Genomic DNA, 13,817 nt, shown 5'->3' with positions numbered 1-13,817 from the left:
TTTAAAAAACACCCACACACTCACCACATTTTGCCTCAGCATTTACTTCCACCACACATTTTGGAACTGTCTTCATCTAAGCTCAACAGGAGATGGCTCTGATAGAAAAGATGCTGGCTCTACCTCCAAGAACAGCTGTTGGAGCTGCCTGGGAAGAAGTCCCACGTCAGGAAACCGGGGAGATGCTGTGAGGGTGGGCAGCCGCCTGCAGCCAGCCCAGCAGCTCCTGGAATAGGCTGCAGCTCCTGTCTCTTACAGAGGTGTTGGCAGGGCCTGCACCTCCTCCAGGCACTTGTCATAGGCCTCCTGATACTCCTCATGGGGCTTCACCATGATCACACAGGTGGGACGCTTAGAGCCTGTAGCTGCACCCAAGTCCTATACAAAAGAGGAGAAAAACTGTTGGGAACAGGAGCCACAAGTGACCCACCGGTCTAATGTGGTGCACATGTCCTACTGGTACACATTACGTTTAAAAGTATTTCCGAGCCGGGCGTTGGTGGCGCACGCCTTTAATCCCAGCACTCGGGAGGCAGAGGCAGGCGGATCTCTGTGAGTTCGAGGCCAGCTTGGTCTACAAAGTGAGTTCCAGGACAGCCTCCAAAGCTACAGAGAAACCCTGTCTTGAAAAACCAAAAAAAAAAAAAGTATTTCCGATTAGTTGTCACCATTTAAACTCAAACTAAGCTTTCAGGTCAAGCTCTTAAGAGTACAATCATGAGCCGGGCATTGGTGGCGCACGCCTTTAATCCCAGCACTCGGGAGGCAGAGGCAGGTGGATCTCTGTGAGTTCGAGACCAGCCTGGACTACCAACCGAGTTCCAGGACAGCCTCCAAAGCCACAGAGAAACCCTGTCTTGAAAAACCAAAAAAAAAAAAAAAAAAAAAAAAAAAGAGTACAATCATGGACGGACGCCACATCTTATAGACTCTACAAAGAATGTTCCCATCTTACAGGAAGGAGATCTGCCATGTGCCATACCCAGCTACACAGAAGGCTGTGGCAGAAGGACTGTTTGAGCTGCAGAGACTCGGGCCAGTCTGGGTGACATAAGGAGGCACCATCCCAAAAAGAAAAGAAACAAGTCACCCAGACCTGTGAATTCTAACACTTATTCCTCATATAGCCTCCAGAGGGCCAAGCTGGGAGTGGGGCAAAGTGGGCATGAGCTCCTCACCGTCTTAGAGGGGATGTAGACATAGGGCAAGTTCTGGTCCTCGCACATTACTGGTAGATGGCAGTATACCTCAATCGGCAACGTGTCTCCTGCCAAAACCATGATTCTGCAACAAGAGAAAGCATCGTCATTTCTACTTTGCTCCCTCCTCCCCTTCAGTTGTTCAGTTGTTAAGCATTACCTCCAGCTGGGCTGTGAGAGCAGAGATGAGTAAGATGCCTGGCTCCGAGGAGCCTCCAGCTTTAGAAGGGGGTGTAAAGTCGTGTTTGGCAAATGCATTTCTTCTGGGGGACATGATCTCTACTTGACAGCACATAAATACCACCAAATGTGACAAGCCGTACAATGCTGGGCCAGATGAGGTATGGGAGGAATGCCAAGAAATAGAAACTCAGCTCTTAAGAGTCAGTGATGTTCTAGAAGATGACTTGCTTTTTTGTTTTTCGAGGCAGGGTTTCTGTGTGGGATGGTCCTGGCTGTCCTGGAACTTGCTCTGTAGACCAGGCAGGCTGACCTCGAACTAACTGATATCTGCCTGCCTCTGCCTCCCAAGTGCTAGGGTTAAAGGTGTGTGCCACCACTGCCCAGCTAGGAGATGACTCTTGGACTTGAGTGCCATGAAGAGGCTCCCAGGATGGCAGGGGCAGGGACAGAATGAGGCCAAGGGAACAGAGTGATACTGAAAAGCTGGTTGCCAAGAACAAGGATTACCTTTTGCAATACATAGTAAGAGGGGCCAAAGAACAGAGCCATAGAGATTGACAGGAGTCTGCCCCAAGAGAAAGTGCCAGAGTAGCATCCTCAATTAAGTGTACTGTACAGACACACAGTTCTAAAGATTTGCCCATAGGAAGAGTGTTCTGTAAGGGTTAGTGACAGATCAAGAACCCTTGGTTTTGCCGGGCGTTGGTGGCTCACGCCTTTAATCCCAGCACTCGGGAGGCAGAGGCAGGCGGATCACTGTGAGTTCGAGACCAGCCTGGTCTACCGAGCGAGTTCCAGGACAGCCTCCAAAGCCACAGGGAAACCCTGTCTCAAAAAAAAAAACCAAAAAAAAAAAAGAACCCTTGGTTTGCTGGGCGGTGGTGGCGCATGCCTTTAATCCCAGCACTCAGGAGGAAGAGGCAGGCGGATCTCTGTGAGTTCCAGGTCAGCCTCTAAAACAATACAGAGAAACCCTGTCTCGAAAAACCAAAAAAAAAAAAAAAAAAAAAAAAAAAAAATCCTGCTTCCATACTCTGTCCCTTTGGCCCAGGGCTGGTCCCCACTGCCTGCCGCCCTCCTCTGTGGCCACCCAGACCCACAACCATGGTGCCAGGTGCTACCTGGAGTACTGGGCCTCATTTGCCCTACCAAACACAACCATCTGCCAGGAGGATAGAGAAGCAGAGCATATCCAGGACATTTTCCATATCAGCTCGGATCCCTCAGTGGACACAGCAGTCACTGCCAACCCTGGCCCCCCTAGCACAGTCAGTCCATCAAAATGGTGGAAAAAAATCAACTCTCACAAGTTGTCCTGACACCCATATAAACACCAGAGTGCACATGTATGCACACATTAATAAAGGTACCATTCAAAATGCTGAAAAGTTGTTTTAAACCACACCTAAAATGTTTTCACACAAACCTGGCTTTCCTCCACAGCCTGCAGTCACAGACTATACCCCAAACCAGCACAAGGAAGGCACAGGCTTGTCACTCTCCTCTCAATTCCTCCAACGTTCCTCTTGTCCCTCACCTCACTTGGGCTACAACAGCTTCCTAAACCTGACTCGCCTCTCCTAATTCTTCCTCAATATTACTTTTCAACATTCACTTTAACCAAACAAGCCCCACGAGGACTTGCCTCAGTTGTTCTTCCGGAGGGCCCACATTGGATTCCCAGCACCACACGGTGGTGCATAACCATCTGTAACTCCAGTCCAAGGGGATCTGACACTTTGCCCTCTCTGACCTCCCAAGGACTCCAGGGACACACAAACATACGTTTGTCTAGGCAAAACGTTCATACACAAAATAAGTCAAAAAAAAAAAAAACTAAAGGCCTTCATGAGGTGTTCAAGCACTAACCGCTCCTCTGCCTGAGTCCCTTCTATTCTCCGGATACCAACCCCCCCAATCAACATACATCCATTCTCTCCGATTTTTGTTGTTTTGAGACAGGCTATCTATACACAGTTCTGGCTGACCCAAACTCAGAGATCCACCTGCCTCTGCTTCCCAAGTGCTGAATTAAAGGCCTGTACCACCACTCCTGCTATCATTCTATCCTTTTGGTTTTTGGTGACGTTTTCATAGTCCATGCTGGCCTTAAACCTGCTATGTAGCCGAAGGCAGCCCTCATTCTCTGGCCTACTTGGGAAGATGTCTCCCTACAGCACGTTGCCTGAAGCTTTCCAGAAAAAAACTGCCAATCCACAGAATGAACGCCCAGGGAGGGATACGTGGGCTGGGTTTGCGTTCTCTCCCGTTGTTCATTGGGAGTTAGTTCCTCTAAGTGATGTGGGTGTCTGCAGTGAAGGCAGTTGACTGGGCAGTCAATTTCACCGTTACTGAGCACCTCGGTAGGTGGAATTCAATCTTAACCAACTGAAAACGCAAACTGAAGTGGCAGAGCTAATTGTCTAGCATACACAGGTTCAATCCCCAGCGCTGCAAAAAATAAATAAATAACACAAAACTTAAAAACCAGCGAAAGGATTGCTTCTTACCCTTTCTCGCCCTTGTTGACAAATTTCTGAACCTCTTTCACACCACGCCGAATCTGCTTCTGCTTGACGGCTGCAAAGACAAGGGTGAGCCGCTTACTTCGTCCCGCCCGTGCCCGCCCGCCCGCCTGCCCGCCTGCCCCGCGTTTTCCACGCGCCCTCCCACCTCACCCTTCTTGATGCACTTGTAGAGCTTGCGCGTCAGGCGGCGGGACGCCAGCGGCTGCGCGATGGGGTTTAGGTTGACCAGCAGCTCTTCGTACGTGCGCTCCTCGCTGCAGCCCTCCGCCTGCGCCTCAGACTCCTCGGGAACGGACTTTATTTTGGTCATCTTAGCAACTGCGGCAACCCACTAAGTGAACAGACAGACCACGCGGCCGCCCCTCCGAGATCACTTCCGGGTCATGAAACTGCCCTTCCCTGTGGCCAATTGGGAAACGAGGTACTCTGCACCGACCAATCTGTAAATAGATCTGCGAGGGGGCGGGGTCTTGGCCATAGGGGCGGAGTCACAAGGCAATCTAGGTACCGGGTTTGGATTTCTCCCGCGGAAATATGGGGAAGCGGAGTTTAGGAAGCCGTTTCCAGAGGTGAAAGGGGCGGGGCCTGGGATATGAAGGCGGGCCCCAGAGGAAAGAGGCGGGTCCTGTTGGAAGGGAAGAGGGGCGGGGCGAAAGGGATTATTCCTTAGTGTGGCTCCTGAACTCCTGGGCTGGTGTGACCTGATGCTACTGGTTAGCTGAATCCTGGTGCCGCTGCTAAAAGTTTTTTTCAAATTTTCTTTTCCCCTTCCCGAATCCTGTTGCTCAAACTATCAGCCACACGCCTTTGGTCCCAGCACTGAGGAGGCAGAGGCAGGTAGATCTCTGTGAGTTTTAGGTTAGCCTGGTCTACAGAGCGAGTTCGAGGCCAGCTAGGACAACACAATGAGACCCAGCTAGGGCAACATAGTAGGGTCCTGCCTCAGAAGTAAAACAAAAGTTGTGATATAAATTCATTTATCCAGGCATCGAATTGCTTAAGAATATAAAGAACTTATTAACTAGTAGTGGTGGGTTATTTATTTATTTATTTTTTGCTTTGTTCTGTTTTGTTTTGTTTTGTTTTTTTCAAGACAGGGTTTCTCGTGCCGGGCGGTGGTGGCGCACGCCTTTAATCCCAGCACTTGGGAGGCAGAGGCAGGCGGATCTCTGTGAGTTCGAGGCCAGCCTGATCTACAGAGTGAGTTCCAGGACAGCCTCCAAAACAATACAGAGAAACCCTGTCTCAAAAAACCAAAAAAAAAAAAAAAGACAGGGTTTCTCTGTGGCTTTGGAGTCTGTCCAGGACCTAGCTCTTGTAGACCAGGCTGGTCTCAAACTCAGAGTTCCTCCTGCCTCTGCCTCCCAAGAAAGGTGTGAGCCACCACCGTCTGGCTACCACCATTACTATTTTTATTGGCTTTTATTTATAAATTTTTTGATTGATTGATCGATTATACAATGTTCTGTCTGCATATACACCTACAGGCCAGAAGAGGGCACCAGATCTCATTACAGATGGGTGTGAGCCACCTTATGGTTACTGGGAATTGAACTTAGGACCTTTGGAAGAACAGCCAGTGCTCTTAACCTCCAGCCTTATTTATAAATTTTATTTTCTTTTGTTTGATTGGCTGTTTTTTTTTCCAGACAGGGTTTCTCTGTGTGATCTTGGCTGACCTGGAACTTGCTCTGTTCCAGTTCAGGCTGGTCTCGAACTCAGAGATCCACCTGCTTCTGCCTCCTGAGTGCAGGAGGTGTACACCATCACCAGGCTTTTTTGTCTTGTTTTGTTTTCTTTTGATGCAGGGTTTCTCTATGTATCTCTGGCTATCCTGGAACTCACTCTGTAGACCAGACTGGCCTTAAACTCAGAGACTGGCCTGCCTCTGTTTGCTGAGTGCTGAAATTAAAGGTGTGGCCACCACGTACATTTTTTTTTTTTTTTTGGTTTTTCGAGACAGGGTTTCTCTGTGGCTTTGGAGGCTGTCCTGGAACTCATTTTGTAGACCAGGCTGGCCTCGGACTCACAGAGATCCACCTGCCTCTGCCTCCCAAATGATGGGATTAAAGGCGTACGGCACCACTGCCCAGCTATTTAACAGGTAGAGGGAGTTCCAGGACAGCCTCCAAAGCTGCAGAGAAACCCTGTCTCAAAAAAGCAAAACAACAACAACAAAAAGCTTGTAATAATCTCTCCTTTTTCAGATTGTAGGGAGGTCTAAGTATGTATGCAGTAAGTGATGAATAAACATTGGACGATATCAACTGTTTAGACTTTAAGTGCTTAATACTTGACAGCTGAAGCTGAATCTGACGGAGACCCAATTTAAGGAGACAGATAGGAGTCACCTCTGTCTTCTGATGTTAAATGTCCCTGGAGAGATGGCTCAGAGGTTAAGAGCACTCGCCACTCTTCCAGAGGTCCTGAGTTCGATTCCCAGCAACCATATGGTGGCTCACAACCATCTGTAATGAGATCTGGTGCTCTCTTCTGACCTGCAGGAATACATGCAGGCAAAACACTGTATACATAATAAATAAATAAATCTTTTTTTAAAAATGTCCCTGGAAGTCAAATTTCCAGACAATGCGATGGGGGAGAAAGGTGGCCCCTTCACTGCCCAAATCTGATGGTCCCCAGCCTTACATATCTTCACCAGGGGTCTAGGAAGCGCGCCTGTCCTAATCCACTCCCTAGCTTATACAGCCACCTTCTGGAGAGCCCTAGAATTACCACAAGCTGTGCCTGGTGCTGATCTCTCTGCTACATGGACTCCGTCTCTGGGTTGTTTTCTGTGTGGCCCACTTAGTCCAAAAATACTAAATAGATATTCCATAAACATATGGTTAATAAGGTTAAAACAACTTCTTTTTTTTTTTTTTTTGGTTTTTCGAGACAGGGTTTCTCTGTGGCTTTGGAGTAAAACAACTTCTATTACAGCATATGGATGTTTATTTATTCTTTTTGGTTTTTTGAAACAGGGTTTCTCTGTAACAGTCCTGGCTGTCCTGAAACTCCCTCTGTAAACCAGGCTGGCCTTGAACTTACAGAGGTCCAGCTGCCTCTGCATCCTAAATTCTGGGATTAAAGGCGTGCACTGTCACACTTGGCTGTCAATGTATCTATTCTATAGATTAAACTCTGAGGACTGGAAAGATGGTTCAATCTTTAAGAGTATGTACTGCTCTTGCAGAAGTTCCAGGTTTGACGCCCAGAACCCAGGTTGGACAGCTCAAAATCACCTGTATCTCTAGCTCTAAGTGATCGACACCCTCTTCTGGATTCCGTGGACAGCTGCACTCATGGGCACATACTCCCGTACATATCCACATAAAGTAAAAATATTTTAAAAATTCTTTTAACATTATTTTGTTTGGGTGTAGTGATACATGCCTTTAATCCCAGCACTCAGGAGGCAGAGCAGGCAGATCTCTGAGTTTGAGGTCACCTGGTCTTCAGAGTGAGTTTCAGGACAGCCAGAGCCACACAGAGAGCCCCAAAGTAAAATAAATATTTTTTTTGTTTTTTCAAGACAGAGTTTATCTGTATTGTTTTGGAGGCTGTCCTGGAACTTGCTCTGTAGACCAGGCTGGCGTCGAACTCACAGAGATCCACCAGCGTCTGCCTCCCGAGTGCTGGGATTAAAGGCGTGGCCACCAACGCCCGACTAAAATAAAGATATTTAATGTTTATTTTCTTTTGTGTGTATGAGTATTTTGTCTGCATACCATGTATGTGCCTGCCAGAGAGGATATCAAAGCCCCAAGACCTGGAGCTATAGATGGTTGTGAGCCGTCATGTGAATGGAGCCTGGGTCCTCCGCAAGAATAGTAAGAGCTCTTAACCCCTGAGCCATCTCCTTAGCCCAAAATAAGTCTTAACAACAACATCCCGGAATAAGAGACAGCAAGGTGGCTCAGTAGGCAAAGGTTTTTTTTTTAAAGATTTATTTATTTATTACAAATACAACACCTTGCCTCCCATGTACACATCAGAAGAGGGCACCATATCTCGTTACAGATGGTTGTGAGCCACCATGTGGTTGCTGGGAATCGAACTCATGACCTCTGGAAGAGCAGTCAGTGCTCTTAACCTCTGAGCCATTTCTCCAGCCCCAGGCAAAGGTTTTTGCTGCCAAGTCTGAGGACCAGAGTTCAGTCCTCATGATTCCCCTAAATTGTCCTCTAACTTCAACACATTCACCATGGCACTCAAGAGGAGAGCAGCACCCCACCACACACAGACAAAATAAGTATAATGTTAAAAAAAACACAAGGTAAGTTTTTTGTTTTTTGTTTTTTTTTGGTTTTTCGAGACAGGGTTTCTCTGTGGCTTTGGAGGCTATCCTGGAACTCGCTCGGTAGACCAGGCTGGTCTCGAACTCACAGTGATCCGCCTGCCTCCGCCTCCCGAGTGCTGGGATTAAAGGCGTGCGCCACCAACCCCCGGCGAAGTTCACATAATTTTTATGTGTTGAGAAATACTATCCTTGAAGCAGGAGTGTGGTTTGATTGTAGAATTCTCATCTTGTATAAGTGAGGTCATGCGTTCAATACCCAACACTGTAACACACAGGAAGATTCAGACATACACTCATACACACATACATACATATATACACAGAGGCACAGTCACACACATACATAGATACACATATATTATTAGTCGTATAAGTACCGCGCACTAACCGATTGGGCCACTGGAGCACTCCACATATATTGTTAGTATTTTTATTTTTGAGACTTTTTAAAAAGATATTTAAAAACATTGAGCTGAGGCCATGTGTGGTGGTGCATGCCTTTATTTATTTGTTTGGTTTTTGAGACAGAGTTTCTCTGTAGCTTTGGAGGCTGTCTTGGAACTGGATTAGTAGACTAGATGGCCTCAAACTCACAGAGATCCACCTCTCTCTGCCTGGGGTTAAAGGCGTGCTACATTACTGCCTGGTGGTGCATACCATTAATACTAGCACCGGGGAACAGAGGTGGGCCAATTTTTTTTTTAAGATTTATTTATTTAGCTGGGCGTTGGTGGCACACACCTTTAATCCCAGCACTCGGGAGGCAGAGGCAGGTGGATCTCTGTAAATTTGAGGCCAACCTGGTCTACCGAGTGAATTCCAGGACAAGTTCCAAAACAATACAGAGAAACTTTGTCTCAAGAAAAAAAAAAAGAGAGATTTTTTTTTTTATTTAGCTGGGTGGTGGTAATGCACACTTTCGATCCCAGCACTTGGGAGGCAGAGGCAAGCATATCTCTGCGAGTTCGAGGCCAGCCTAGTTAGTCTACCGAGCAAGTTCCAGGACAATCAAGGTTACACAGAGAAACCCTGGGTGGGGGGTGGGGGGAGATGGACGACAACTGGATTTACTTATTTACTTTATATGAGTGCTGCACTACAAGCATATATGCCGTTATGCCAGAAGAGGGCATCAGATCCCATTACAGATGGTTGTGAGCCACCATGTGGCTGCTGGGAATTGAACTCAGGACCTCTGGAGGGGCAGTCAGTGCTCTTAATCATTGAACTATCTCTCCAGCTGGAGGCAGGCTAATTTTGTGAGTTTCAGGCAAACCATGACTGTGTAGGAAAACCCTTTCTCAGAAAAAAAGAGGGACTGGAGAGCTGGCCAGTGATTAAGACTCTTGCTGCTGAGCTGGGTGGTGGCACATGCCTTTAATCCTAACACTCAGAAGGAAGAGGCAGGCAGATCTCAGCTTTTGAGGCTAGCCTGGTTTACAGAGTAAGTTCCAGGACAGCCAGGACAAGACAGAGAAACCCTGTCTCAAAAAAACACACAAAATCTCCTCTATAGCAGATAGCAGCAAATTTTTTAAAAATATTTAAAGAAAGGATTTATGCTAGGCGGTGGTGGCACACACTTTTAATCCCAGCACTCCGGAGGCAGAGGCAGGCGGATCTCTGTGAGTTTGAGACCAGCCTGGTCTACAAGAGCTAGTTCCAGGATAGCTTCCAAAGCCACAGAGAAACCCTGTCTCGAAAAACAAACAAACAAAAAAATTGAAATGGGGCCTGCATGGACAAAGTCCTGGGTTCAATTCCAACAATAGGAAAACTGGATACGATGATTCACACCTGTAATCCTAGAACTTGGGAGGATGTGGAGTTCAGAAAGTTCAGAAGTTCAGAGTCATCCTTGGCTACATTAGGAGGTGGATGCCAGCCTGAGCTACATGAGACCGTGTCTCAAAAGAAAACAAAAATGTAGTTTTCAAGCGATTGCACAAGTGAATATGAAGTTCCATCTTGTCGTCCCAGGCTAAGTGAAAATGTTTTATCGTGCACAGCAAGTGCAGCCCCGCCTCCCCGGTGGAGTAGTCTAACTAGTTCCCTAGTGTGGAAAAAGAAGGTGGCCGCAATCAGTCTCCAAAATCCAAAAAGCTGGGTTAGGTTCTGGCACTTTCCCTGTGTTGACTGGAGACTATTTCTCCCCTGACCGGGGTCCCACACCTTTCCTTTCCCTTGCAACTCCTCCCAGCCACTTGTTGGGATTTGGAGCTCAGGCAGCTAGGATTGCTGTGCAGTAGCAAACTAGCTTTGTTTTTCCCTCTGCTGCGCAGGGAAGAGGGAGGAGTCCAGCCAATGGGTTGTGTTGTCCCCGCCTCTTCCGGTTTCTGACTTGATGGAAGTGCGGAACTAGTGTGTGCAAGCTCTGTGGCTTTCAGAGCCCTCCCCCGTTGGGTGAGAGACCCGAGACCCGCCTCTCTGGTGGGTGTGAGCAGAGCCAAAGGCCTTTGCGCTGCAGCAGCAAGGGAACAATGGCCAGGGAGGCTGCCCACCTTACTCTTTGGCCTCCTCTTTTTCCCCTTTGTAGAGTTTTGTCAAAGAGAGAGTTGAGCTTTCTTTTTGAAATAGAGCATCTCTTTCTTTTATAAAGATTTATTTTTATCGGGTCCAAAAGGAACTCCAATTCCCCAAACTCCAAATATCAAGAAATGAGCTCAACCTGGACTATGGGAGGGTTTCTGGGGTTAGATGAAAGTCAGAATTCCTCAGGAACTTGTGAAACTGGTTCCCATTTGCCAAAAGGAGTCATTTCCCTTACCTCTGGCAGCAGGGACATGTGGCTTTCCGTTGACAACTCAAAGTGCATACCGGCCTCTAGGATTCCTCAGTACTTGTTACACATTTCAGAGCCCCACTCCAGCCTCCTGGTCCTTCCCTCCCCCCAGCTACACTACTTCCGTATAACCCTGCTTTCTCGCTGTGCTCTCTTTATTCTCTGTCCTCTGCTCTTCCTCCTTCTCTTGCAGATAGCCCTGGGCAGGTCCAGTCCTGCTAACCGTGTTCTTTTCTTCTTCTTCTTCTTCTTCTTCTTCTTCTTCTTCTTCTTCTTCTTCTTCTTCTTCTTCTTCTTCTTCTTCTTCTTCTTCTTCTTCTTCTTCTTCTTCTTCTTCTTCTTCTTTTTTAGTTTTACAAGACAGGGTTTCCCCGTGGCTTTGGAGGCTGTTCTGGAACTCGCTACAGAGACCAGGCTGACCTCGAACTCACAGAGATCCGCCTGCCTCCGCCTCCCGAGTGCTGGGATTAAAGGCGTGCGCCACCACTGCCCGGCTATGTGAAACAGTTCTAGTTGTCCTGAAACTTACCCTGTAGATCAGGCTTGCTTCAAACTCACAGAGATCTGCCTACCTCTTCCTCATGAGTTCTGGGATTAAAGGCATGTGCCACCACAGCTCACCTGCCATGAGCCTTTCCAATAACCAGGGAGGCAAATGTAGGCAGATCTCTATACTTTTGAGATTAGCCTGGTTTACATAGCAAGATCCAGGTCAGACAGGGATACAGAGTGAGTCCCCTTCACCACAAATAAAAATATCTTTTCAACATTGAAAAGAATGCCCTTTATTCCCAGGCTTTAATCCCAGAACTTGGGAGGCAGAGGCAGAGGCAGGCAGAGGCAGGTGAATCTCTATGAGGTCGAGGCCAGCCTGGTCTACAGAGTGAGTTCCAGGACAGCCAAGGCTACACAGAGAAACAATGACTCAAAAAAAACTGGAAAAAAGTCACATATGGATGAAATCATATATCTGAAAAAAGTAAATTTTCTATTTTTATTTATGTGCAGGTGTGTGGGTCTGCACATGAGTATGTACAAGTGATCTCAAGTACCCTCAGAGGTTAGAGACTTAGGACCCCTGGAGCTGGTATTAAAGATAGCTATAAGCCACATAATGTAGCCCCTGGGAACCATCAGAGTCCTCTGCAAGAGCAGCAAGTGCTCTTAACTACTGAGCTATCTCCTGCCCTGCAGAACGTTCTTTTGAGGTGCCATTCATTGCTGGACCCATGTTTTGGGCTGTGAAGCACTTCCCCAAAGTGTCCTCAGAATTCACATCCTTGAAAGTATTTCTGAACTGTGCTCCATGAATCCTTGTAGGTAAAGGGAATGCACGACCCTCCCTCCCCCAGCTCTGTCTTGAGGCTGCTCTTTGTGTATGTGCACCTGCGTATCGTGTGTGTGTGTGTGTGTGTGTGTGTGTGTGTGTGTGTGTGTGTAGGGCAGAAAGCAAGACTGGGCCTCTTCCAGTGCACGTCTTATCTTTTTCCTGTTTGGTTTTACTGGTTCTGGGGATCCAGCACAGGGCATTATACTTGGAAGGCAAATCAACTGAATTGTATTCTCAGCGGTTCTCCACCTTATCTTTTGAGACAAGGTCTCTCACTGAATGTGCTGTTCACCCATTCTCTGATTGGCTGGACTGGCTGGACAGTGAGCTCTGGGAATCTGCCTGTCTCCACTCACAGTGCCCTAGGGACACAGATAAGAGTTGCCATGTCCAACTTTTCTTTCTCTTTTTTTTTTTTTTTTTTTTGTTCTTTTGTTTTTTCGAGACAGGGTTTCTTTGTATTGTCTTAGAGGCTGTCCTGGAACTCGCTTTGTAGACCAGGCTGGCCTCGAACTCACAGAGATCCACCTGTCTCTGCCTCCCCGAGTGCTGGGATTAAAGGCGTGCATCACCAACGCCTGGCTATGTCCAACTTGTCATTTTTAAATGTATGAGTGTTTAGCCTGCGTATGTGCATGTGCACCACGTATGCTGATCCATCTGTCCTGGCCTCCTAAGTGCGCTATTACGCTGGCTTCCACTCAGCGTTTTCACCTGGGTGTGTACCCCAGCCCTCATGTTGCACTCTACCATCTGAGCTTCGGCTCCCATTGTCTTAAGTGATTTGACTTTGAGCCTTGTTTCCTGGTTGTCATCATTTGGGTGGCTTTTCTAGTCATCCTTTGTGGCCATAACCTTGGTCTTCTTTGCTGTTGGGGGAGGACTAAGGTGGTGACGGGAAAAATGGCTGTGTGCGAGGCTTCCTAGCAAACCAATGATGGCTAATCTTTTCAGCTTGATTGGACAGAGACTTGCCTAGGAAATTAAGCACAATCTGGTGTCTGTGAGGTACACAGTGACACCCAGTACCAAGAAGAAAAAAAAAAAGAAAAAAAGTATGCATTTCACCATGCACTTTTAATCCCAGCACTCGGGAGGCAGAGGCAGGCTGATCTCTGTAAATTCAAGGCCAGCCTGGTTTACAGGGTGAGTTCTGGGACAGCCAGGGATACGTAGAAAGATCCTGTCTCCAAAATAAAATAAAAAATTGAAAAAGTGGAGAGGGCTCAGCGGGCACAAGCACGAGGACTTAAATTCAGGTCTCCAGAGCCCACAGCTGAACACCATGGTACAAATCTGTAATCCTAGCACTAGTACATTGACAAGGGAGATCTCCAGAAGCTTGTGGGCCCATTAGCCTGGGGAAATGAAGCAGTGAATGAGACGCTGTCTCAAAACATGGCAGAGGGTAGTGAGAAAATTGAGTGAACCTTCTATGAAAGCTTGGGGGCATAAGTTCAAAATTTAATCTCAGGAACTCATAGAAAAATGG

The 13,817-nt window shown here is 47.3% G+C and overlaps 1 protein-coding gene across 1 annotated transcript; it reads right to left on the bottom strand.

The window, feature by feature from the left end:
* Positions 1 to 28: 28 nt before the first annotated feature.
* On the bottom strand, positions 29 to 4,300 carry Nhp2 (NHP2 ribonucleoprotein). Its single transcript, XM_040748575.1, has 4 exons — positions 4,061 to 4,300; positions 3,893 to 3,962; positions 1,179 to 1,284; positions 29 to 378 (listed from the first exon to the last, which is right to left on the bottom strand). The coding sequence occupies exons 1-4, from the start codon at positions 4,218 to 4,220 to the stop codon at positions 253 to 255; spliced, it is 462 nt and encodes a 153-aa protein (XP_040604509.1). The 5' UTR covers positions 4,221 to 4,300; the 3' UTR covers positions 29 to 252.
* Positions 4,301 to 13,817: the final 9,517 nt, after the last annotated feature.

Source organism: Mesocricetus auratus, unplaced genomic scaffold (genome assembly GCF_017639785.1).
Source record: "Mesocricetus auratus isolate SY011 unplaced genomic scaffold, BCM_Maur_2.0 Super-Scaffold_100007, whole genome shotgun sequence".
Taxonomy (NCBI): Eukaryota; Metazoa; Chordata; class Mammalia; order Rodentia; family Cricetidae; genus Mesocricetus; species Mesocricetus auratus.
The sequence above is the reverse complement of the archived record's forward strand: the minus strand, read 5'-3'. Positions and strand labels throughout refer to the sequence as shown.